At 38.9% G+C, this 24,719-nt stretch overlaps 1 protein-coding gene across 14 annotated transcripts in view; it reads left to right on the forward strand.

Annotated features, from left to right (window-relative positions):
• Positions 1-24,719, forward strand: part of Chd9 (chromodomain helicase DNA binding protein 9) — a 268,879-nt gene that overhangs the window by 240,107 nt on the left and 4,053 nt on the right. For 8 of the 14 annotated variants that reach the window (XM_045161271.1, XM_045161284.1, XM_045161272.1 and 5 more), the window contains 7 exons: positions 456-619; positions 1,910-2,182; positions 3,452-3,620; positions 10,187-10,326; positions 10,938-11,159; positions 17,607-17,735; positions 22,765-22,869. In XM_045161271.1, the coding sequence (XP_045017206.1) occupies positions 456-619; positions 1,910-2,182; positions 3,452-3,620; positions 10,187-10,326; positions 10,938-11,159; positions 17,607-17,735; positions 22,765-22,869 (1,202 nt within the window). The remainder of the gene's footprint in view (positions 1-455; positions 620-1,909; positions 2,183-3,451; positions 3,621-10,186; positions 10,327-10,937; positions 11,160-17,606; positions 17,736-22,764; positions 22,870-24,719) is intronic. The other 6 variants (XM_045161280.1, XM_045161288.1, XM_045161312.1 and 3 more) reach the window with 3 other exon arrangements.

The raw sequence follows: 24,719 nt of genomic DNA on the forward strand, positions 1-24,719 counted from the left end.
ATCCTTCCACATTCCTCCCTCAAATTAGTTCCAAAAGGCCAAAAGCCACACAGTCAGGTTTGTAGCAGCAATGACAACACTTCTCGATACCAATTTTATTGTTGCAGTTAGCTTCACATTGCTGGCAGAAAACACTGACCAAGAGCAGCTTGTGGGAGGAAAGGGTTTATTTTGGCTTACCTAGTCGAGGGAAAACTCCATGATAGCAGAGAAAACAAATGGCATGAGGAGAGGGTAGACATCACCTCCTGACTAGCAGAAGAAGAATGTGCCAAACACTGGAAGGGGGAAGCTGGCTATAACACTCATAAGCCTGTCCAATTCCCAAATTGCTACCAGCTAGAGACCTAGAATTCAGAGCAAATAAGTTTATGGGGGGTCACCTGAATCAAACCACCATACATATATAGCATTGTTTTGTGCAGTCTTCTAAAAGTGATTATAATTGTTGTTAGCAGAAGGCACTGCTCACATAAAAGCCTATGATGAAGAAAGTGTTGCATCACTAAGCACCACCCAGGATGAAACCCAGGATAGTTTCCCTGCAAATAACGGGACCCCAGAATCTGCTCGTCTCTTACAAGGTGGATACATGTTGGCAGCCTCTTACTGGCCAAAGGTAAAGGAACAAATTATTGTTGGGTTAGGTCTTTTTTTGTGTAGTTTTGATGGTAGATACTCTTACATGGAAAATAGGTCAGCATAACATGTAGTATAATATTTTGGTGTACACATAAAAAGTTCAAGTTATTATCAACTAAGTGAGTGATACTTAAATATGTATGCTTGTCATTAAAATGTTTAGAATATTGGGGCTGGAGAGATGGCTCAGTGGTTATGACATTTGCCTATAAAACCAAAGGATTAGAGTTCCATTTCCCATCACTCTCATAAAGCCAGATGCACAAAGTGGCACATGCATAAGGAGTTAGTTTGCAATAGCTGAAGGCCCTGGTGTGCCCATTCTCTCTCTGTGTCTCTCTCTGTTTGCAAATAAACAAAAAAAATTAATGTTTAGAATATATCATCTTTATAATGTAAAATCTAATTGTAATAAATGCTATTAAGTTCCAGTTAATGTTCAAGGGCTTTATGAAATTGATGCTTTCAACTGAGTTTCCTTTTGTAACTGCCAAAAAGCTGACTTAAGGGCATGGACTTTGAATGAATGGTAAAAGCAGGTAAGGCTAGATTAATAGTTTTCCCCTTATGTTAAGGTACAAGTATAAAATTACTACCTTTATAAATAAGGTTAGCAAATGAAAAATGGAGGGTTCTGTTTTCTTTTTGTACTTCTAAGGTTTTTTTTTTTTTTTTTTGAAAAAAATAAGAAACCCATATTAAAAGTAACATAGTTTGGGGCTGTACAGACAGCTTAGCAGTTAAGGCATTTGCCTGGAAAGCCAAAGGATACTGCTTCAATTCTCCAGGACCCACATAAGCCAGATGCACAAGGGGACACATACGTCTGGAGTTCATTTGCAGTGGCTAAAGGCTTGGAGTGTTTTCCCCTCCCCCTTCTCTCTCTCTCTCAAATAAATAAATAAATTTTTTTTTAAGTAGCACAATTTTAAAAACCAAAGAGGACTGGGATTGTAGCTCAATTGGTAAAAGGCTTATCTGGCATCCACAAAGCTCTTGTCCTCAGCCCAAATACTGTATAAGCCAGCATGACACATGCCTGCAATCCCAGCTCCTTGGACATAAAGACCAGAGGTCCAGGTCATCTTCAACTATATAACAAGGTATGGGTCAGTCTGGGCTACATGTGCCCTGTTTCCAAAACCAAGCCAGGCATCATGGCGCACACCTTTAATCCAGTTTAAATCATCAATTTCTTGTACTGTTTGATCTCCAAATATTTAGCCTAGTTATTAAAATTATATTTTGATGTTATATACTTTTCTAGGATCGGGTGATGATCAACCGGTTGGATAGTATTTGTCAAACAGTTCTGAAAGGGAAGTGGCCTTCTGCTAGAAGAAGTTATGATGCTAACTCAGTGGCTTCTTTCTATACCACAAAACTTCTGGACAGTCCTGGAGCAGCTACAGAACATAGCGAGCCCATTGTGGCCACTCCCCCACGTGCTGGTGTGAAAGAAGAACGTGAGCAGTCGACACAGATGTCAAAGGTGAAGAAGCATGTGCGAGAAAAGGAGTTTACAGTGAAAATCAAAGACGTATGTGTACTTTTATTGCCCTAGGGCCTGGTTGTGATTGCGGTGTGCAGCATGTTTTTCCTGCAAATGGCTGCCTGCTCTTACTCTCCCTTCCTTTCACACACTTGTCTACTGGTATTTGGATTATTTTCTTATATCCAGGTTATTAAAGTTGAATATTCAACTAAAGGGATTGTCGTTAAATATGTTTCTTTCCTTTTAAAAATAGTTCTCCTGCTGAGCAAGATGCTTTCTTAAACATTGTGACAATTTCTGTTTGGGTTCTTTTAAATAGCATTTAAATGGTATGTAAGCACATTTCTCTTTTAAACATTTAGCATGTCCTGATAGTAATGGTTACTCTAATATGATCTTTTAAGCTTAATTGGTTACCTGGTATCCAAAGTGTGAGTAAAATGTGGGCTGGAGGGATGGCTTAGTGGTTAAGGCATTTGCCTGCAAAGCCAAAGGACCCAGGTTCGATTCCCTGGGACCTACATTAGCCAGATGCACAAGGGGGCGCATGCATCTGGAGTTCGTTTGCAGTGGCTGGAGGCCCTGGTGTACCCATATTCATTCATATTCCCCCACCTCCCTCTCTCTCCTTCCCTCTTTCAAATAAATAAAAATAAAGTGTGAGTAATAAGACCAATTTTAGTAGCACACACACCTATAATCTCAGTACCTGTGAGGCTGAGAAAGGAGGATTGAGAGTTTGAAGCCAGTTTAGGCTACATAGCAAGACCCTGTCTTAAAATAGGTATGTGTGTAAGGTTCTCTAAAAATGTCATATGGTTAATCTAAAGATAGGTCTAAAGTTGAATGTACTTGTCACATGAAAAACTCTTTTGTAGGCTGTAGAGATAGCTTAGCAGTTAAGGTGTTTGCCTGCAAAGCCAAAGGATCCTGGTTCGATTCTCCATGACCCACGTAAGCTAGATGCATAAGGGGCACATGATTCTGGAATTCCTTTGCAGTGGCTGGAATCCCCGGTGTGCCCATTCCCTCCCTTCCTCCCTCCCTCCTTCCCTTCTTCCCTTCCTCTCCCTCTTTCTTCTCAAATATGTTTTAAAAAAAAAAAAAAAAACTCTTGTGTTCAGAAAAGTGTATATTGGTACCTGTATTCCTGGACTTTTTTCATTTAAGATAGAAAGATTTTATTCATTATAGAAATTGATTAATGGGCTTTATTCTATTGATTTGTAAACAAAAGAAATTTATTAATAATCAAAGGTTTGCTTCTCTTATCCTTTTAACATTTTCTGTTTTAATAATGGTGTTTTTTAATAGGAAGGTGGTTTGAAGTTGACATTTCAGAAGCAAGGGCTTGCACAGAAGAGACCATTTGAGAAAGAAGACGGTGCTCCTGGGCAGCAGCAGTACCTCACCCGACTGCGGGAGCTTCAGAGTGCATCAGAGACAAGCCTTGTCCACTTGCCAGAATCCGGGCCAGCCTCAGGTAAATATGCATATAGCAATTGTTCTATTATGAGGCATTCTATACTATTTCAGATACTTCTAATATTGGGGACTCTTCAAAATCTATAAAGTAGTCAACATAAAATTACATAATAACTATTTTTTTGGAAGATGAGTATGTATGGTTTTTTTTCTTTCATATGTATATTTGGCTTTTTGAGATAGGCTTTCACTATAGCCCAGGCTGACCTGAAATTCACTACATAGTTTCAGGCTGGCTTCGAACTCACAGTGATCCTCCTACTTTTGTCTCCTGAGTACTGGCATTAAAGACATGTGCCACTGCTCCCAGCTCTCATGTGCATGAGTGTGTGTGTGTGTATGTGTGTGTGTAGGATACACCAAGGTTTCTTACCACTGCAATTGAACACCAGATGCATGTGCTATTTATTTGTATCTGCCTTCATGTTAATCCTGGAGAATTGAACCTGGGCCAGTAGGCTTTGCAAGCAAGTTCCTTTAACTGCTGAGCCATCTTCTCAGCTCCTCATATTGGAACCTTTAATAAGAGATTTTGAAATCATGGAAGTTAGTATGCTAGGGCTTAATTATTTGGGTGAAGGTAGAGATACCATTTTGCCAAGTAACTGTTTGTTTGTTTGTTTGTTTGTTTGTATGTGTCCCAGGCTGCCCTCAAACTTACTATGTAGCCATAGATTACTTTGAACCTCCTGCCGCTACCTTGAGTGTTGGAATTAGAGGTGTGCATCACTATTTCTGGTTTATGCACTGATGCAGATTGAACTTAGGGTTTTATGAATTGTTGCAGTCAGGTTTGAATTGCTGGTAGAAATCACCCAACCAAAAGCAGCTTGTGGAGAAAAAGAGGTTTATTTTGGCTTACAAACTTGAGAAGGAAACTCCATGATGACAGGGGAAAATGATGGCCTGAGCAGAGGGTTTACATCACCCCCTGGCCAACATAAGGTAGGTAATAGCAACAGGAAAGTGTACCAAACGCTGGCATGGGGAAACTGGCTATAACAACCATAAGCCCACCACAGCGATACACCACCTCTGGGAGGTTTTAATTTCCAAGTGTCATCAGCTAGGGAGACTAGCATTCAGAATATATAAGTTTATGGGGGACACCTAAATCAAACCACCACATGCATGTTTCAAGCACTCTAGCAATTACATTGCATCCTCAGCCCTTACAAATTAGCATTTTTTTGTTGTTGATGTTGTTTGATTGCTTTGTTAATGTTTTATAAGGTGTATATGGGGTGTATGCACATGTGTGTGCAGATATAGGTCCTCTGTGTACATGCATGCAGAGGCTAGAAGATGATGATGGGTGCACTCAGTAGCTCTCACCTTCTTTCCCTGAGACAGAGTCTCTCACTGAATGTGGAGTCCCCACTTTTTGGATAGACTGGCTAAATAAGGGAGCCCCAGCAGTCTTCCTATCTCTTTAGCTTCAGGGTTATAGGCATGCGTGGTCATGTCACACTTTTAAATTTTTTTAATTTTTTTTCATTCTTTTAAATGAGCGAGAGAGAGAATTGATATGCCAGGGCCTCCAGACACTGCAGTCAAACTCCAGACACATGCACCACCTTGTGCACATGTGCAACCTTGCGTACTTGCATCATCATGTGTGTCTGGCTTATGTGGGACCTGGAGCATCAAACATGGGTCCTTAGGCTTTGCAGGCAAAAACCTTTTTTTAAATTTTTAATATGGGTGCTGGGGATTGAATTCAGGTCGTTATGCTCATCTCTGAGCCATCTTCCCAGTCCCTCAAGTGGCTTTCTAAAGATAAAAGTTGAAGCAACATTTTACTAGGAAAATGTATTGTGTATCTTAAAACAAATGTTTAAATCACTAGTTGATGGTGATTGATAAAAGTGGTAAAATGGGCTGGAGAGATGGCTTATCAGTTAAGGCACTTGCATACTAAGCCTAAGAACTCATATTCAAATCTCTTGGTCCTACATATGTCTGGAGTTGGTTGCAATGACTGAAAATCCTGGAGCGCCAATTCTCCCTCCATCTCCCTCTCCCTCCCCCCCCCCCCCCACACACACACACACGCAGCCAGTTTGTTGGGCTTGTTTTTTAAAAAAAGCAGACAATTGCTGGGCATGGTGGTGCACGCCTTTGAGCCCAGCACTCAGGAGGCAGAGATAGGAGGACTGCTGTGAGTTCAAGGCTAGCCTGAGACTATGTAGTTAATTTTGGGTCAACTTGGGCCAGAGTGAGACCCTACCTTGAAAAAAAAAAAAAGACAAAATGAAGTGCTAGAAAACCTTTACAGGTAGTGTCATCCAGGTTAATATTAAACACAAAATTTTATTTTATTTTATTTTTTTGAGGTAGGCTCTCACTCTAGCCCCAGGCTTACTTTGAACTCACAGCCTTCCTCCTACTTCTGCCTCCCAAGTGCTGGGATTAAAGACATGCACCATCACTCCTGGCCAAGGAATTATGACTAGTCTCTTTCATCTTCATATAATTCTTGTGGGAATAAGCTCCTCACTATGTCAGATAACACTTTCTATGGTTCCGCAACTGTAAGTATCAGAAAATTTCTTATTGTTTGGAAGTATATAGGTTATGATTGGAGTTCTGTCTTTACAAACATTACTTCAGAATTAAAGTACCCTATGCCTACGTGATAAATGATAATGTTTTGAAAGCAAATATAGTTCCCCTCCGAAATATCTCTGTTTCTCTTTTCCTCTTTTTGGCAATTGGATTCAGAAATATTTATTGTGCTATGAGCACTGTAAGAATGTATAATAGACGTAGGCTTTGTGTGTGGGTGTGAGTTCCTGTGTGTGATTGTGGGTGCACACGTGTGTGGAGGTAAGAGGACAACTGCAGCTCAGTCCATCCTTCCTCTTGATTGAAGCAGGGTCTCTCATTGTTCACCTCTCTGTTCACCAGGCTAGCTGACTAGTGAGCTTCCAGGTAAAATTCTCCTTTCTCCACCTCCCTTCTCACCCTGAGCATGCTGGGATTACACACTACTGCCATAGCATCCAATTTTATGTGAATTTTGGGGATTCAAACACAGGTCCTCACATTTATGGGCAAGCACTTTTATCCACCGAGCCATGTCCCCAGCCCTTAGACATTGTTTTTATCTTGGCCTAATTGTACTTTTTGTCCTTAAAGTGTCAAGAATTGAGAATAATGGTTAAAATATCAACTGAGTGGTATGCTCATCATCGTATAATTCCTCACATACTAGTTTTCAATTAAATAAAGTCAGTGAATTGCAATTCCTTTCTACTTTCTTAATTTCATAATGCTGAGGGTGCTACTTCAGTGGTAAACTAAACCTGGCTGCCACATGTGGACTTCCACAGTTTAGGAAAATAAGGCTTTATGTTCTAAGTTTTCTGCCCCCATTGTACCCTGATAGCCCCAATTTAAGATGCAGCCAGAGGCTGAGGAGATAATTTAGTGGGTAAAAGTGCTTGCTTCACAAGCATAAAGGCTTGAGAGGGCCTGATTCTCCTTGGGTTGTATTTTCCAGCACTCCCATAAAAAGCAGATACAGGCTTGTACAACTGTAACTCTAGTCCTCTGGGAAAAAGAAAGCGAATTCCTGGGGTTCACTGGTCAGCCAGTCTGATGGAAAATAGCTGTTTTGGGTTCAGTGACAGAGTCCACACAAGGATGAGCAATAGAGGAGGGCACCTACACATGAGCACATGCATCTGTACACACACTGTACACATATATATAGTACACATATAGTAAGTATTTTTAAAAGATCTTATTTTTGTCTGTTTATTAGAAAGGGAGAGAAAGAGTAAGAATGGGCACACCAGGGCCTCTAGCCACTGCAAGTGAACTCCAGCCGCATGTGCCACCATGTGCATCTGGCTTACGTGTGCATATGCCTGTGAGAGGGAGTCTGTGCAAGTGAGCACTAGGGCCTGTTGCTGAAAACGGGCCCCAGGCACTTGCACTCCTTTTTTTATCCAGTTTATGGGATTGGCTTGGAAATTGAACCTGGCCTAGCAGAGTTTGCAGTCAAGCACCTTTCACCACTGAGCCACCTGTCCAGCCAGCCACACTGTCACTTTTTCCATAATATGAAAGTTATGTTGGTGTTTCAACAGAGATAATACAACTTTTACTTATAATTCTTAGGGAAATTAATACTGTTTCTAATAGTATTTGTTTTGTTTTGTTTTTTGCATTTTTATTTATTTGCAAGCAGAGAGAAATATTGAAGAGAGACAGAGAGAGAATGGTCACTCCAGGGTCTCTTAACTGCTACAAACTCCAGGTGCATGCGCCACCATGCACCTGGCTTTGCTTGAGTACTAGGATATAGAATTTAGGTCATTAGGCTTTGCAGGCAAATGCCTTAGCTGCTGAGCCATCACTTCAGCCCTCTAATAGCATTTGGTTTTTGGTTTTTGCTTTGTTTGGTTTTTTTTTGTTTTTTCGAGGTGGGGTCTCACTCTAGCCCAGGCTCACCTGGAATTCACTATGGAGTCTCAGGATGGCCTTGAACTAACGGCGATCCTCCTACCTCTGCCTCCCAAGTGCTGGGATTAAAGGCATGCACCTCCACGCCCGGCTCTAATAGCATTTGTAATAGTAATTATCAATAAATAGTAATGTTTCTAAGAAATACTATAAAACAAGTTTTACAGCTATACAAAACCATTGTAAAGCCTCAAAATATTGGGGTTGAGGAGATGGCTCAATGACTAAAGGTCCTTGCTTGTGAAACCTGACCACTTGGGTTTAATTCCCCATTTTTCATATAAAGCCAGGTGCACAAAGTGGTGCATGTTCCTGGAGTTCATTCACATGGCAAAAGGCCCTGGTGTGCCCATTCTTTCCCTCCCTCTCCCTTCCTCTCTCTCTCTCTGTGCTTGCAATTAAATAAATAAAAATATCAAAATTAAGTTTAAGTTTATATACATACTTATTTTAAAATAAAACATAGGGGCTGAAGAGGTCACTCAGCTGTTAAGGCACTTGCATGCAATGTCTAACGATACTGCTTCATGTCCCAGTACCCAGGTTAAGCCAGATGCACAAAGTGGCACATGCATCTGGATTTCGTTTGTAACAGCTGGAGGCCCTGGCATGCCCATTCTCTTTTTCTCTCTGTCCTCTCTCTGCTTGCAAATAAGTAATACAACTTTTTTTAAATAACATCTCAAAATATTGACAATAAGTAGTTTATATTTCACATTTTAATAATTACAAATGTGAAATCTAGATCATTCTTTCTTGCCTGACTGGAAATTGGCTAATTTTTTTGGCTAATTTTTTTTAGCCTTTTTATTGTTTGTGAAATGCAATGGGAAGAGAACTGGTCATATTTTGGTGTTAAATAATTAAAACAGCATATATATAAAGTGGCCAGCAGAGAAACACAAGCAAGATGGTACGTGCCTATTCTCATAGAATTTGGGTGGCTGAGGCAGGAGAATTGAATGTTTGAGGCTGACCTGAACTACATAGTGAGACCCTGTTTCAAAAACAAAGCAAAAGGAACAATTTTGAAAGATTCCCTAGATGGGTCTGGGGAGATGGCTTAGTGGGTAAGAGCACTTGTTACACGAGCGCCGTGAGGACCTGAGTTCTACCTCCAGTCACTGTGTAAAAAGCTGAGTAAAGCCATTCATGGTACATGTGCACACACACACAACACCCTGGACCTTATGGGAACAAACATAGGATGGATTGCTAGGGCTTGTTGGTCAGCCCATATAGCAAGGTAGGAAAAACAGCAAGTTTGAAGTTCTTTAAGAGACTATCTCAAGAAAATAAGGCAGAAGAACAGTGGAAGAGAACAACCAACATCTTCCTCTGGCCTCCTCAGGCATGTACACATTTGTACATCTGTACACATATGAAATACACATACCAAACAAAAATTGAGTTTCTTAAAAAGAAGATAAAGAAACCTAGATTATAAATCTCTTTTAAGTTTTAAAATTGAAAAATGGGCTGGAGAAATGGCTTAACGGTTAAGCGCTTGCCTGTGAAGCCTAAGGACCCTGGTTTGAGGCTCGGTTCCCCAGGTCCCACGTTAGCCAGATGCACAAGGGGGCGCATGCATCTGGAGTTCGTTTGCAGAGGCTGGAGGCCCTGGCGTGCCCATTCTCTCTCTCTCTCCATCTATCTGTCTTTCTCTCAGTGTCTGTCGCTCTCTAATAAATTTAAAAAAAAAAAAAAGAAAGAAAGAAAGAAAAATGGGCTGGAGAGATGGCTTAGTGGTTGACGCACTTGCCTGTGAAGCCTAAGGACCCAGATTCAATTCCCCAGTACCCACATAAGCCAGCTACAGAAGGTGGCATGCATCTGGAATTTGTTTGCAGTGACTGGCGGCCCTTGCACGCCCATTCTGTCTGTCTATCTACCTCTCTCTCTCTTTTTCAAATAAATAAATAAAATACATAAAAGTTTTAAAAATTGAAAATGAGTGTGTTTTATTCTAAGAACCTACTTGGTTTAATATATATGAAAGTTAATTTTTTCTCTATATGTTTAGAAATTTACTATGTTCAGATTATGTAAGCTTAAGCCTTTATCACTATTTTGTATTTTTAATTTGATTAGGTACTTCCATTCAATCATCCCTTGGTGCCAATGGAGTAATATTAGAAAACCAGCCTATTGTAAAAAAAAGGCGGGGAAGGAGAAAGAATGTAGAAGGAGTTGACCTTCTCTTTTTGAACAAAAGTAAACCACCTAGCCATGTAAGTAAAGAAATACTCAAAAAGTTATTCACCCTTAAGTCTGAAGTTCAATCCTAGTAAATATACATATTGATGTTTTATATATATGGAGAGAGAGAGAGTTTTTTTGTTGTTGTTTTTCGAGGTAGGGTCTCACTCTAGCTGAGGCTGACCTGGAATTCACTATGTAATGTCAGGGTGGCCTTCAATTCATGGCAATCCACCTACCTCTGCCTCCTGAGTGCTGGGATTAAAGGTGAGGACTGTTTTATATTTTTAGTAATAAGAAATAATGAAATTAGAAGTCTACTACATACTTAATATAGTTTGACACTGACCATGAACATTTTAAGAGATGTAGCACATTTTTACAGAACACTCTTTTTTTTTTTTTTTTCAAAAAGAATTAATTCTGTTGAAACCAGGTGTGTGGTACACATCTGTAATCTTAACCCTCATGAGATGGATGCATAGAATTGCCATAATCTGCAAGCCAGCCTGGCCTATATAGTTTCCAGGTCAGTTAGGAATATGTAACTAGTCCCTGTGTCAAAAGATCAAATTGGTTGGGGAATGACTGCTTTGAACCAAAGCTAGAATGATAAAGTATTTCATCTGATGTTTTTCTACAGCTTACTTTAGGCTTAACCACCTCACAGATTTCCACAGGGATAAATCCAGCACTCTCCTATACTCAGCCTCAAAGAATTCCTGATCTAGAAAGTCCAGTACCAGTTATTAATCTTAAAGATGGGACAAGACTTGCAGGAGATGATGCCCCGAAGAGAAAGGATCTGGACAAATGGCTTAAGGAACACCCCGGTTATGTGGAAGACTTGGGAGCTTTCATTCCAGTAGGTACACTTTAAAGTCTTGGTACATTTTGTTGCTCTGAGTCATCAGATCTCTAATTATGAAGCATAAATTCACATCCACTTAATTTATGTTCTGCCCAAGTTTTAGGAAAATTAGAAAGAAATAATTACCATCTTTCCAAAGGTATAATGTGGTGTCATTTTCCATTCTGCCTTTTAAAATATTTAGTAATAAAAATCACTCCTGGTTGGGCATGGTGGTACACACCTGTAATCCAAAGCTCAAAAAGAAAAAAAGAATACTGTGTGCTACCCAATTAAGGTTGCAACCCTTTCTTAAGTATTTTATTTTAAGGCCAGAGCATGAATTTCTTCTCTTAAGTTCTTCTTCAAGTGCTAACGTGTACAGTTTCCATGTCTCTCCAGATACAGGAGTTTATATTTTAATTAAAAATGGTTCATGGAGCTGGGCGTGGTGGCACATACCTTTAATCCCAGCACTTGGGAGGCAGAGGTAGGAGGATCGCCATGAGTGAGTTCAAGGCCAGCTTGAGAATACAGAATGAATTCCAGGTCAGCTTGTGCTAGAGCGAGACCCTACCTCAAAAAAAAAGAAAGAAAGAAAGAAAGAAAGAAAGAAAGAAAGAAAGAAAGAAAGAAAGAAAGAAAGAAAGAAAGAAAGAAATGGTTCATGGGATGGGGAAATGGCTCAACAGTTAAAAGCATACATTTACAAAGCTTGGCAGCCCAGGTTGGAGTACCCAGTACCCACATAAAGCCAGACACATAAAATGGCACAAGAGCTCTGGCATACTCATTCTCTCCCTCCTGTCCTCTATCAAATAAATAAATAAAATTATTCTAAAAATAAAAGATGAGCCATTATATTTCATTTGCACTCTTATCCTCTGCTTTGTGTATTGTCTTCTTTTTTAGTACTTTACTTTCAGATACTACTACTCCAAATTTAATGTACCAAATGTCTATGCTTAACATTACTATATATTTTACAAGGCTGACAAATAGCAGTCCTTTTCTGTATGAAAATAATGGATCCCACCAGTGAAGCCAGTGCTTCCACATGGTCTTCTTAAGGACTGTTGTCTTTGTGCCCCAAGACTATGTACATGAACCCTTACACATAGAATATCTGCCACTCTATAAGTATTTATTAAATCTCATTTAAAAAAAGAAAACTCTTGAGGATTGGGGAGATGGCTCAGTGGATAAGAGCGCTGGCCACACAGGTAAAAGTACCTGAGTGTGGATCTCCAGAACTATGTAAAAACTGGGATCTGGAGCAGGCTTCGTAACCTCCATATGCCTACAGCAGAAAGGCAGAATGCAGTAGGAAGATTTCCTGGAAGCTCATGGGCCAACCACCTTGGCAAAAAGACTGGCAGACAATGAGATACCTGCCTCAGAATGAGGTGGAAGACAATCACTTACAACCAGAAGTTGTCCCTTGACCTCCACACTTTATATGGCATGCATATGTGCCCTCCTTCCCCACATACGCACCAAAAGAATAAATGGAAAATCATGAAAGTTTGCAGTTCTGTATGAAAATAAAGTGCTTATTATTATTTAATTATTAGAGTAAAATAATTCCCTTGTTTTTCATGAAAAGAACCAGAAAAAAAATCTAGTATCCAAAATCATCAGGTATCCTTGATAAATTTTTAGATCCAACATTTTATATTTCTGTTGTATTACCAGGAAATAATCTGGTAGTTTAAAACAGAAAGTCTTAATCTAAAATTTTGGATGTCTTTCATTTCCCTAGTTTGTGCAAAGGATAGTACAAATTCTCAATCTTTGATTTCTTTTGATTCTGTTACACATACTCTGATAATTAGGTAGAGAGGGAATTTTTTTGACTGAAATGAGCAATAAAAATGCTTACTGCAATTCTAAAAACAATCAAAATTGTTAATATAACACATTAGGAAATAACATTCCTTTTATCAGCAAATTTAAAAAGAAATACTTGCAGGCAGAGAGAGTGAAGAGAGACAGAGAATGGGTCCTCCAGGGCCTCCAGCTGCTGCAAACAAACTCCAGATGCATATGCCAGTTTCTGCATCTGGCTTTATATGGGTGCTGGGGAATTAAAGCCATGTCATTAGGCTTTGGAGGCAAGTGCCTTAATCGCTGAGCCATCACTACAGTCCTCAGCAAATTTTTATTATTTGACTACTATATGCTAGTTACAATTTATGTAAATATAGAACTGAGAAAATGATATTAATTCCTCACCACTGTAAATGAGTTTTCATTTGCTTTTTCATTGTTTGTTTTCAGTATTTATTTATTAGTTTGAGAGAGAGAAAGTGACAGATACAGAATAGGTGCACTGGAACCTCTGCCACTGCAAACAAACTCCAGATGCTTGCACTACCTTGTGCATCTGGCTTATATGGGTGCTGGGGAATTGAACCTGAGTTCTTAGGATTTATAGGCAAGTACCTTAACTGCTAAGCCATCTTTCCAGTCCTTACTGATTTATTTGTGAGAGAGAGAGAAAAAGAGACAGATAGAGAATGTACACACCAGGACTCTAGCCACTGCAGTCAAACTCCAGATGCATGTGTCACCTTGTGCATCTGGCTTTATGTGGGTACTGGGTAATCCGACCTGCATCCTTTGGCTCTGTAGGCAAGCACTTTATCCACTAAGCCATCTCTCCAATCCAGCTTATTCAATGTATCCACTAATCATTTTCACTGAAAATAAACATTTTATAATAGCATTTTTAGTTAACTTTGTTACTAAGGTTTATAAACCTTTTTATCTGGCCTGAGAGATGGGCTAGTGGTTAAGGCACTGGCCTGTGAAGCATAAGAACCCAGGTTTGATTGCCCAGTACCCATGTAAGCCAGATGCACAAGGTGGTGCTTGCATCTGTAGTTTGCCTGCAGTGGCTGGAGGCCCTGGCACACCCATACTCTATCTGTACCTCCTCCCTTCAAATGAATAATTTTTTAGTCATTTTTATCAATAGGCTATTTCGTATATTTATTTGCATGTGTGCCAGGGTTTCTTGCCGCTGCAAACAATCACCAGATGCATGCATGCACCACTGGTGTTTTGTTTTGTTTTTGTATGCACCATTTTTTTACATCTGGCTTTAGGTAGGTGGCTGAGCATTTGAACCTTGGACTTGCAGGCTTTGCAACCAAGCACCTCTAACCTCTGAACCATCTCCCCAGTCCTACTAACATTTTAAAATTTGTTCCAGAAAAGAATACCTGATGTAAATTCATATGCTTTCCTATGGCTACTTCTTAATTCTCACACACTTTTGTGGCATCTCTGTAGCTAAGCCATTATAAGATAGTATAGAATAAGTGCCATGGGAAGCTGGGTGTGGTGGCTGAGATTTACTGTAAGAGGATCACTGAGTTTGAGGCCAGCCTGGGAGCCTGGGACTACAGAGTGAGTTTCAGGGCAGCCTGAGCTAGAGTGAGATCCTGCCTCTAAAAAGCAAAAAAAAAGATAAATTAATAAGAAAGAGTGTCATGGAAACAGATATAAGAACAATTAACTGCCTAGGCAAAGTAAAGTATATAGGAAAAGATAGGAACCTGACTTATGGATGAGAAAGTAATAAATCAACATTGAGCAGTTTAACCAAGAAGTTTTTACTGGGCATGATGTAGAACAGTCATGAAGAGAGTTAAAGGACAATATTACTGTTGGGCACATCCATAGTAATTCATCTAATGTCCTAGAGTATGTGGGAGTAAGGGTGGTAGCAATAAAGACTAGAAAAAGTGAGCTCAGTAGGTTCAATTTGTAGTGAGATTTGTTGGCCAGGCAGGACAGTTTGAGCATTAGCTTCTTGGATTTTTGTTTGTTTGTTTGTTTTATTTGTATGTACGTATGTTTTTGTTTGTTTGTTTATTTATGAGAGCAAGAGAAAAAAAGGGTGTGCCAGTGCCTCTAGCCACTGCAAACATGTGGTTGGTTGGAAGTAGGTATAAATATCAACACTATATTATCAGTAATTAAAGAAATAAGTATTATTATTTGATAGAGTCTTAATTTTTATTGTCAGATGTGAGGGTTTGAATTTTTTTTTCACATCTATTCACGTTTATTTCATATGTCAAGAAAATGGAGCCTTCTCTGTTGACTGTGTTGCAGATTCATGCTCTATTCACTCCTTGCTGCCTGGAGCTTTTTGGTAATTAATTTATTCAGCAGAGGCAATCCTTCCTGATCCATATGGTTTTTGCTCTGAAATCCTAATTCCTCCTTCCCACTTTTTTTTTTTTAATTTTTAAATTTGTATTAACATTTTCCATGATTATAAAAAAAATCCCATGGTAATTCCCTCCCTCCCCACCCCCACACTTTCCCCTTTAAAATTCCATTCCCATCATATTACCTCCCCATTACAATCATTGTACTTACATATATATAATATCAACCTATTAAGTATCCTCTTCCCTTCCTTTCTCTTCCCTTTATGTCTCCTTTTTAACTTACTGGCCTCTGCTACCAAGTATTTTCCTTCTCACACAGAAGCCCAATCATCTGTAGCTAGGATCCACATACGGGTTTGAATGTTTTATGTAGTGTTATTTCTTTGTTTGGCTTTCTTTTGTTTTAAACTTATTTAAATCTTCATCTGAGATGAAACTCATGGCCTTACATGTTCTAGGCTTTACCAGTGAGCTGCATTAAGCCCAGGGTATGAGTTTTTAATCTGTCTCATAATATCCATCTTTTGTACTTGGCAGCTGAATGATTGAAGAAGATAACCTCTTTGAGCCTGGAGTGCCAATTTATAAACTATACCTTTTAGTATTGTGAGGACTGCATGAGTAGAAAAAAAGGATTAAGAAAAATGAAAGCCCCCAGTATATATTATAAATTGTTATAGTAGGATGTGTTAGTACATGCCTATAATATTCAACACTTGGGAAACAGAGGTAGGAAGATCTGTAGTTCAAGGCCACTGTGGGCTACATGTCTCAAAACAAGCAAATTAGTCATAGCACAGGAAATACCTGATTGTTCTTGAAATTTATCAGATGAGAAAGTTAACCAGAGAAAAACTTAGCTGATGAAAAAGTTGAGTACATTTTTAATTTTTTTTTTTTTATTTGTTGCAAGAGGGAGGGAGAAAGACAGAAAATGGGTAATGAGGGCCCTTTGCCACTACAAATGCACTCCAGACACATGCACTACATTGTACATCTGGCTTTACTTGGATACTGAAAAATTGAACCTCGGCCATCAGGCTTTATAAGTAAGTGCCTTTCACAGCTGAGCCATCCCCCAGACCCAATTAACATTTCAGAGGAAACTGTTCCATATCTCTGGTAATTCCTTAGTCATTACTCTGATGTTCTTGGTCTTTAAGGGCATTTAAGGAAAGAACCTAGTGGATTCATATTCATTTCAAGAGCCTTACATTCATAAATCACACTACTTATCATCATGATAGCCCTGAGTAATTTTTTTAAATATATAATTTAAAGAAAAGATTCATTTAATAAAGTTCATTAAAATATTTAAAGTTAGGGGCTGCAGAGATGGCTCAGCAGTGAAAGGCACTTGCTTGCAAAGCCTGATGGCCTGGGTTCAATTCCCCAAAACCCACACAAAGTAACACATGTCTGGAGTTATTTACAGGGACAGGAGGCCCTGGATCACTGCTGCTTCTTCCTCTTCCTCCTCTTCTTCCTCCTCCTCCTCCTCTTTCTTCCTCCCTCCCTCCCTTCCTTCCTTCCTTTCTTTCTCTATCCCTCTCTCTCTCCCCTTGTAAATAAATATATAAAATTATTTTTCCATAATATTTAGAGTCTGGAGAGAGATGGCTTTTGTTTAAGGTACGTGCCTTCTAAGCCAAATGACACAGGCTTAATTCTCCAGTAACCAATTAAAGCCAGGTGCACAAGGTGGCACATGTGTATGGAGTTTGTTTGCAGTGGCTAGAGGCCCTAGCCTGCCCATATTCTTTCTCACTCTCTATCTCTTTCTCTCTCTCAAATAAATACATAAATAAAATATTTTTTAACAAATTCAAGCTGAGTCGGGGAGTTAGCTCAGCAATTAAAGGTGCATATTTGCAAAGCTTGCAAGCCCAGGTTCAATTCTCCAGTCACCCATGTTAAGGCTAGGTTCATGATTCTGTCATTTGTTTCTACCACAAAAAATTCTGGTGCATGCTCACACAAATGCAAATAAAAATTTTACATATTTAAAGTTAATTTTTGCTGGGCATGGTGGCGCGCACACCTTTAATCCCAGCACTCGGGAGGCAGTGGTAGGAGAATCACAGTGAGTTCGAGGCCACCCTGAGTAAATTCCGGGTCAGCCTGAGTTAGAGTGATACTAAAGAATAAATGTTTTCACATTATAAAGGATTAAATTGCCTAGATAAGTCAACTTGTGATATTTGGAGTAGTTTGAATAGTTGAATAGCTTTACAAGCCAAAAATTTAAACATGTTTCTTTGTCTCTATATTTTAGCGAGTGCAGTTTCATGAAGGAAGGCCTAAGCAAAAAAGGCATCGTTGCAGAAATCCCAATAAACTAGATGTTAATAGTCTCACTGGAGAAGAACGTGTTCAGCTGATTAACAGAAGAAATGCTAGAAAGGTATTTATGTGTTCATTGTTAGTGTTTCACACTGATTCAGTTTGTTTTATTTGTGTTTATATGTGTTCACATGTATATTCAGGTACACGTGTGTGCAGGTGCATGTTGAAATTGTCTTCCTTAAGTCACTCTTCACCATATTTGTCAAGATAGGGTCTCATTTGAACCCAGAGCCTGCAACTCAGCTACCCTAGCCTTCCAGCTTGCGCCTGCTATCCCATCTCCACCCGCAGAGTGCTGGGATTGCACGTAGGCCACCTGTGTTTCCCATGATGTTTTCTTTTCCCTGACAGACCTGGGAATGGGTTGAATGCAGCACATGTATGGGAAAAGACACGCACAATCATAAGGAGTAGTTTTCTTCAGGAAATAGTTTCACCCTTTGGCGAACTTCTGATGATGTCTGATCACATTTCTGAAGTGGGGAAGTGGTAGGTAGGGAGAAGATGCTACTTTCATCTGTGACATATGCAGTCAAACATAGACTTGTTATGCATGAATCACAGTCACACCAAATCCCTCAACTGTATGTAAGGTTTATGGAAGTGGTGGGCTCTTTCTATGGCTAGGACTGACTGCCTGGCTTACCTTTTTACCCTGCTGCCACTGGGGAACCAAGTAGACTGGGCCCTCTTCTTTCCTGCCTTGCCTCTATTGCTCTGACCTTTCCAACTCCTCTGTGATCCCTTTGTGCTTCTGATGCCCTCCTCTTTCTTCTGGGGTGTACCTTCTATGCTCGTTCTCCCTGGCTTCTCAGTCCTGGTGGTGGCTGCTTCTCATCTACCATCTTTGAACTGAAAGTTTTCTGAAGACTGTATATGATTTAACATTTGGTGCCTCAAATTCTCTTACATATAAGTTAGATTTTGTTGTTGTTATGGGACGTTAACAGATCCAGGGAAAGTTACATAATGGTAGAAGTTGGCCTCCTCTTAAAGGACCATGCAGGGAGTGAAAAAGCCAAAAGTCACGTGGCACACTTCAGGAACTCCAGGTGGAAGTAGACACTTTGCATATCTTTAGATTGGAATTTCAAATCCACCACTACACCTTAAGGCTGGACCCAAAGATCCACCTCCTCCAGCCAAGTGGCTGATAAGTTAGTTTTTGTCTCTGTAAATGTAGATGATAGAAGAGTTGTCATACTGGTTTTTATTCTGATCAGCATGCAATAAAATAGAAAAAAAAACATGGCATCAAGATAAGATTAGCACTTATACTAGTCATTGTGGTTCACTCCTTTTATCTCAGCACTGGAGAGGCTGAATAGAAGGATCACTATGAATTTGAGGCCATCCTGGGCTACAGAATGAGTTTAGGAAAGCCTGGGCTAGAGTGAGACCCTGCCTTAAAAAAGAAAGAGGGGAGACAAGTAACAACCTTTTTGCATGGTTATCCACATAAGCTCTACTAATTTTCTTTTAGTCATATAGATAGTTCATTCACCTTTTGGTAGTTTCTTAAAGTAAAAAACACAGGTGTCTTTAAAAAAGAATAAGATAACATTTTAGTAGAATTTTACCTATTTTCTGCTTGTAAAAAATTGTCTTTTGTTTTACACAAGAATTGTACATTGGTGAGCTGGGCATGAAGATCATGAATTCCAGGCCGCCCTGAATTGCATAGAACTTTTGAGGCTAGCCTGTGCTATCTCAACAAATAAAAACAAGATCACATTAATGAATGTTAATATTGAATTTGCCTTAGCCAGTTTGGAGGATCTGTTTGTTTGGGAATTTGAAGGGGGTTGTGGTTTTTGTTTTTGTTTAGCTTTTCGAGATACGGTCTCAAATTAGCCCAGGTTGACCTGGAATTCACTACATTGTCTCAGACTGATCTACCTCTGCCTCCTCACCTCCTACCTCTGCTGGGATCAAAGGTGTGTGCCACCATTTGCTGCTGGGTTGTTTGCTTTTTTTAATATTTTATTTTTATTCATTTATTAGAAAAAGAGGCATAGAGAGAGGAACTCTAGATGCATACACCACTATGTGCATCTGGCTTATGTGGGTCCTGGAGATTGGCCCTGGGTCCTTTAGCTTTGCAGACAAGTGCCTTAACTGCTAAACCATCTCTCCAGCTCTTGTTTGTTGATTAGAGGTGTTCTCTGGTTTTCTGTTGTTTTACCCATCTTGGACTCAAACTCACTAAGTAGCCAAGGATAACCTTGAAATCCTACCCCTCTTGCCTCTGCCTCCTAAGTGCTGGAATTACAGGCCTATTCCACCACATCTGGCTTTGTGTTAGCCAATTTTAAGGAGATGGAATAGTTTTGCATTTTCTTTGTTAGCTTTAATAGTAAGCATTCTAAATGTTAATGCTGTAGACAGATTAAGATCTTGGTTATTTTTCTTGATTTGTAGATTTCTTTATTGTCTTGACAAGGTATAGGATTAGTTGATGAATTACTAAGGAAAAAATTCTACCTACTAAAATTCACTTGTGTTGTTTGGTTTCATTTTGTTTGGTTGATATAGACAAGGTCTCATACCATAGTTTAGGTTGGCCTGGAACTCACTATGTAGCTTGGACTTGCCCTTAAACTCAGCAGTCCTCCTGAAGACTATAAATCCACTTAAAACTGAAACATAATAAAGCTCAATAAAAAGCAGGATGTAGGGCTGGAGAGATAGCTTAGCTCTTAAGGCACTTGCCTGTGAAGCCTAACAACTTCTGTTGGAATCCTCCAGATCCCAGGTATAGCCAGATGCAATAGTGAGGCAAGCATGCAATGCCACACATGCCTACAAGGGGTGCATGTGGCTATAGTTCCTTCACAGTGGCTGAAAGGCCCTGGCATGCCCATGTTTTAAATCTCTTTCCCCCCTCACTCCTCCAAAATAGAGGCAGAATGTAGCTGGGCATGGTAGCACATGCCTTTAATTCCAGCACTCAGGATCATCAGGAGTTCAAGGCCACCCTGAGACTTCATAGCAAATTCCAAGTCTGCCTGAGCTACAGTGAGAACTTACCTCAAAAAAAAAAAAAAGGCAGAATGTAACAGAATCACTGATCTAAATAATATAAGGACTGCCAGGTAAAAACACAAGTATAAGCCAGGCATAGTGGCACATGCCTTTAATCCCAGCACTTGGGAGAGAACAGAGGTAGTAGTAGGATCACCGTGTGTTCAAGGGCACCCTGAGAATACAGAGTGAATTTCAGGTAGCTAGACTGGAGTGAAACCCTACCTGGAAAAACCAAAAAAAAAAAAAAAAAAACCTCAAGTATAAGTAACATACTGATTATATTACACCTTGTCTGTAAACTATTAAGATGACATAACCATCAGCTGGGGATGTAGTGCAGTGGTAGAATGCTTGTGTAGCATGCCTAGGCCCTGGTTTTGCTCTGAACACTAATCAAGAAAAAAAGTAGTAGTATGTATTCAATCAAAGGGATGTGGAAAAAGGCATGACTCAAAGAAATGTCTTTAAACTAAAAAGGGGCACTAAATTGGTAAGTCCAAACCATTTACCTATATGTATTGTTTAAGTCTCAATGTTTGTCTGTCATACTAATTATATATTTTTTAAATCTTTTAAAATTTACTTATGGTTGGTTTGCTGTATCATTTTATCTACAAATGATATGTATGATTTCATACCCCCACCCTTTTTTCTTGTTTGTTTTTTCAAGGTAGGGTCTTGCTCTAACCCAGGCTGACCAGGAACTCACTCTGTAGTCTCAATGTGGCTTTGAACTTGTGGTAATCCTCCTACCTCTACCTCCTGAGTGCTGGGTAAAGGTATATGCCACCACACCCAGCCTGATTTCATACTTTTAATGATGTACATAATTTAGTTTTTGAGACCTAGGTTTGAATACTAACTCTTGACATTAGTCACTGGCTTTATAAAGGCATATATATATAGAGAGAGATATAGATGTAGATGTAGATATAGATATAGATATAGATATAGATATAGATATAGATATAGATATAGATAGAGACTCAGTTCCTTCATTTGGAAAATAAAAATACCATTTCAAAAATTTAAGAACTAAAAACACACATTTGCAAACTTTATCCCAGTATCTGAAATAATAATAATAATGATAATAAATTTATTTTATACCAGTCATCATTGTAAGATACTTATATTATCTTCAAAAAACATAATAAAGGAAGTGTTATTGTTACTCGCATTTTATAGAGAAGAGTCCAAGAGACTTTACTGGTTTGCTTCAATTCCCATATCTGGTAAATCTAATTCCAAAGAATGGACATTTAACTAGGCTGAACTACCTATCCTGTATATTAAATGTACCATAGGTAGTAGTTCTTCATTTTACTAACCTAGTTATTCTACTTAAAACATTTACACTCTACATCATATGCTTGCACAGAATACCAGTCGTCCATGTGGATTGTGGTGGTCCTTTTTCATATAATTATACAGATTATAAAGTTGTTCAAAAATACATATTGTGTGTGTTTATATGCTTACAGATGCACATGAGGTGAGGGTGTGCACATATGTGCACATTGATGTGGAGGCCAGAGGACAACTTTGGGTGTCATTCCTCAGATACTGTCCATCTCTTTTTGAGACATGGTCTCTCACTGGCCTGAAACTTGTCAAGTATGCTAGACTACCTAACCAGCAAGCCCCAGTGATCCACCTTGCTTCACTTCCCCAACACTGGAATTACAAGTATGCAACATGTTGCCTGGATTTTTTTGTTTGGTTTTTTGTTTTTTTTGTTTTTTTGTTTTTAAAGGTAGGGTCTCACTCTAGCTCAGGCTATCCTGGAATTCACTATTCAGTCTCAGAGTGGCCGTGACTCATGGCATTCCTTCTACCTCTGCCTTCTGAGTGCCACCATACCTGGCTGGCTTTTCTTTTTTTAACATGAATTGTGGGATTAAACTCAGGTCCTCATGCTTACAAGGAAAGCACTTTACCTACTGAGACTTCTCTCAGTCCCCAAGATAATATATTTCAAAGAAACTTGTATCTGAGTAAAAATAAAAATTCCATGTTTCATACTGTCTTATATATAATAATCTGTTTAATATTTTTAGGTCGGAGGTGCATTTGCTCCTCCTTTGAAAGATTTATGTAGATTTCTAAAAGAAAATTCAGAATATGGAGTTGCTCCGGAATGGGGAGATGTTGTAAAACAATCTGTGAGTATTTCACCGATTCTGACTCATAGTATTTTAGAAATTAGATGCCATGCAGTTACATCTTACTTGGCTTTTAGTGAAAGATTGTGAGGTACTTCATGAATGTGTGATCATAACTTTTTAGTTCATAATTTTAATTTTTCAGAACATACATATTTCTCAGATTACTGTTAAGGTAGAGTGCTGAACCAAAACATACTCATTTTTATTTTAAATAGATCAATGTCAGAAATAATAATCAAATAGCCTCCACATTACATTGTGGATAGGATCTCTACATAAACTAGGCTGGCCATGAACTGGCAATTCTCCAGCCTCAGCTTCCTGAGTGCTGGGGTTACAAGTATGTATCACCCTGCCTGGCTTTATTCTGGTATATTAATTGAAAGTTGTAATTAACCAAGGGGTTACTTATATGTTGGAAAACAGTATGACTATTTTTAAAAGTATATCTTAGAAGAACATGTAATGACAAAAGAGAAAACATTCCTACCATGTTAAATGTCTCAATAGTTAATTGGAATCATAAAGCCTAACTACATAGTAAACAGTGACTTAATGATTTCTGTTATTTCTACAGATGTCTAAATAGAACAGAGATTCTATGAAACTAAGTTCACTGTGGTTCTGTACTGTTATTTTAGAAAGGGTGAAGAGAATTATAGTGTGTATGAATACACAAGGAAAAATGATAAACACATCCTGATATGTTAGCAATGGTCATATTTGAGTGGTAATATTAATAATAATTGTTGTTTCAGACTGGGAGGTGGCTCGGCAGTTAAAGGGGCTTACTTGCAAAGGCTTCCAGCCTGGGTTTGATTCCCCAGGACCTGTGTAAAGCCAGACATACAAAGTGATACATGAATCTACCACTCATTTGCAGTGGCAAGAGACCCTGGCATGCTCTTTCTCTTCCTTCCTTCCTTTCTCTCTCACTCATAAACAAACAAATTTTTTAATTAATTTTTTTTTTCACATCATAGTGATGTCTAGTGAACTCTCTGAACTGTAAAGGAAAAACATGATCAAACCAAAATAAAGTCTCCTTAGATTCTTTCCTTAAACCACTGTCCAGAGCTGTACTACCACAGGTGGTGGCTATTGGGCATACACATGGTGCTATTGAGTACTTGATACTAGGCTGTCTTTATTACCATGTGCTAAGTATAAAATACACAATATCTTGGGACTTTGAAGACTGAGATTAGAAAAAAAAAAAAGATTGTTAAACATGTTAAATTTTATAGATTCCCTATTAAAGTGATAATATTTTAGCAATATTTTGTTGGATAGATTGTATTGCTAAAATTAATGTCATTTTTTTTTACCTTTGCTGATGTAGCTACTAGAAAAATTTTAAATAAATGGGTATTATATTTCTACTAGACAGTACTGTTCCAAAGGTTCGGAATTAAAACTCCTAATCATTTGTGGCCCCACCCCAAAAAAAGATATGGGAGAATCACTTGAGAACAGCACAGATTCCCTTTGTTCTGGATGTGCTAGCTTCCCATCTGCAGTGCTTGCTGCCACTGTTCTCAGCCAGGTATCCAGCTCTGATCCTCCCCTTGGCTCTATGTCCTTTATTCCCAAAGTACTAGTCACAAGATTTCTATGAAGCATCTTGGTTAACCCTTAACCTTTCACTGATTTCTCCTGTCTGTCTTTATTGTCTTCCAGATTAGAGGGCACCTCCTTTATTTTCATCTTCTAGAACAAGTAGCGATGTGAAAAATGAAAGGGTTATAAAAGTACCTTTTAAAATATTTCTTTGGACCTTAAGCTCTCTCTTCTTTTTTTAAAAAAGTACTTTATTTATTTATTTGCAAGAAGGGAAAGAATGAGAA

Source organism: Jaculus jaculus, chromosome 1 (assembly GCF_020740685.1).
Source record: "Jaculus jaculus isolate mJacJac1 chromosome 1, mJacJac1.mat.Y.cur, whole genome shotgun sequence".
NCBI classification, from domain to species: domain Eukaryota; kingdom Metazoa; phylum Chordata; class Mammalia; order Rodentia; family Dipodidae; genus Jaculus; species Jaculus jaculus.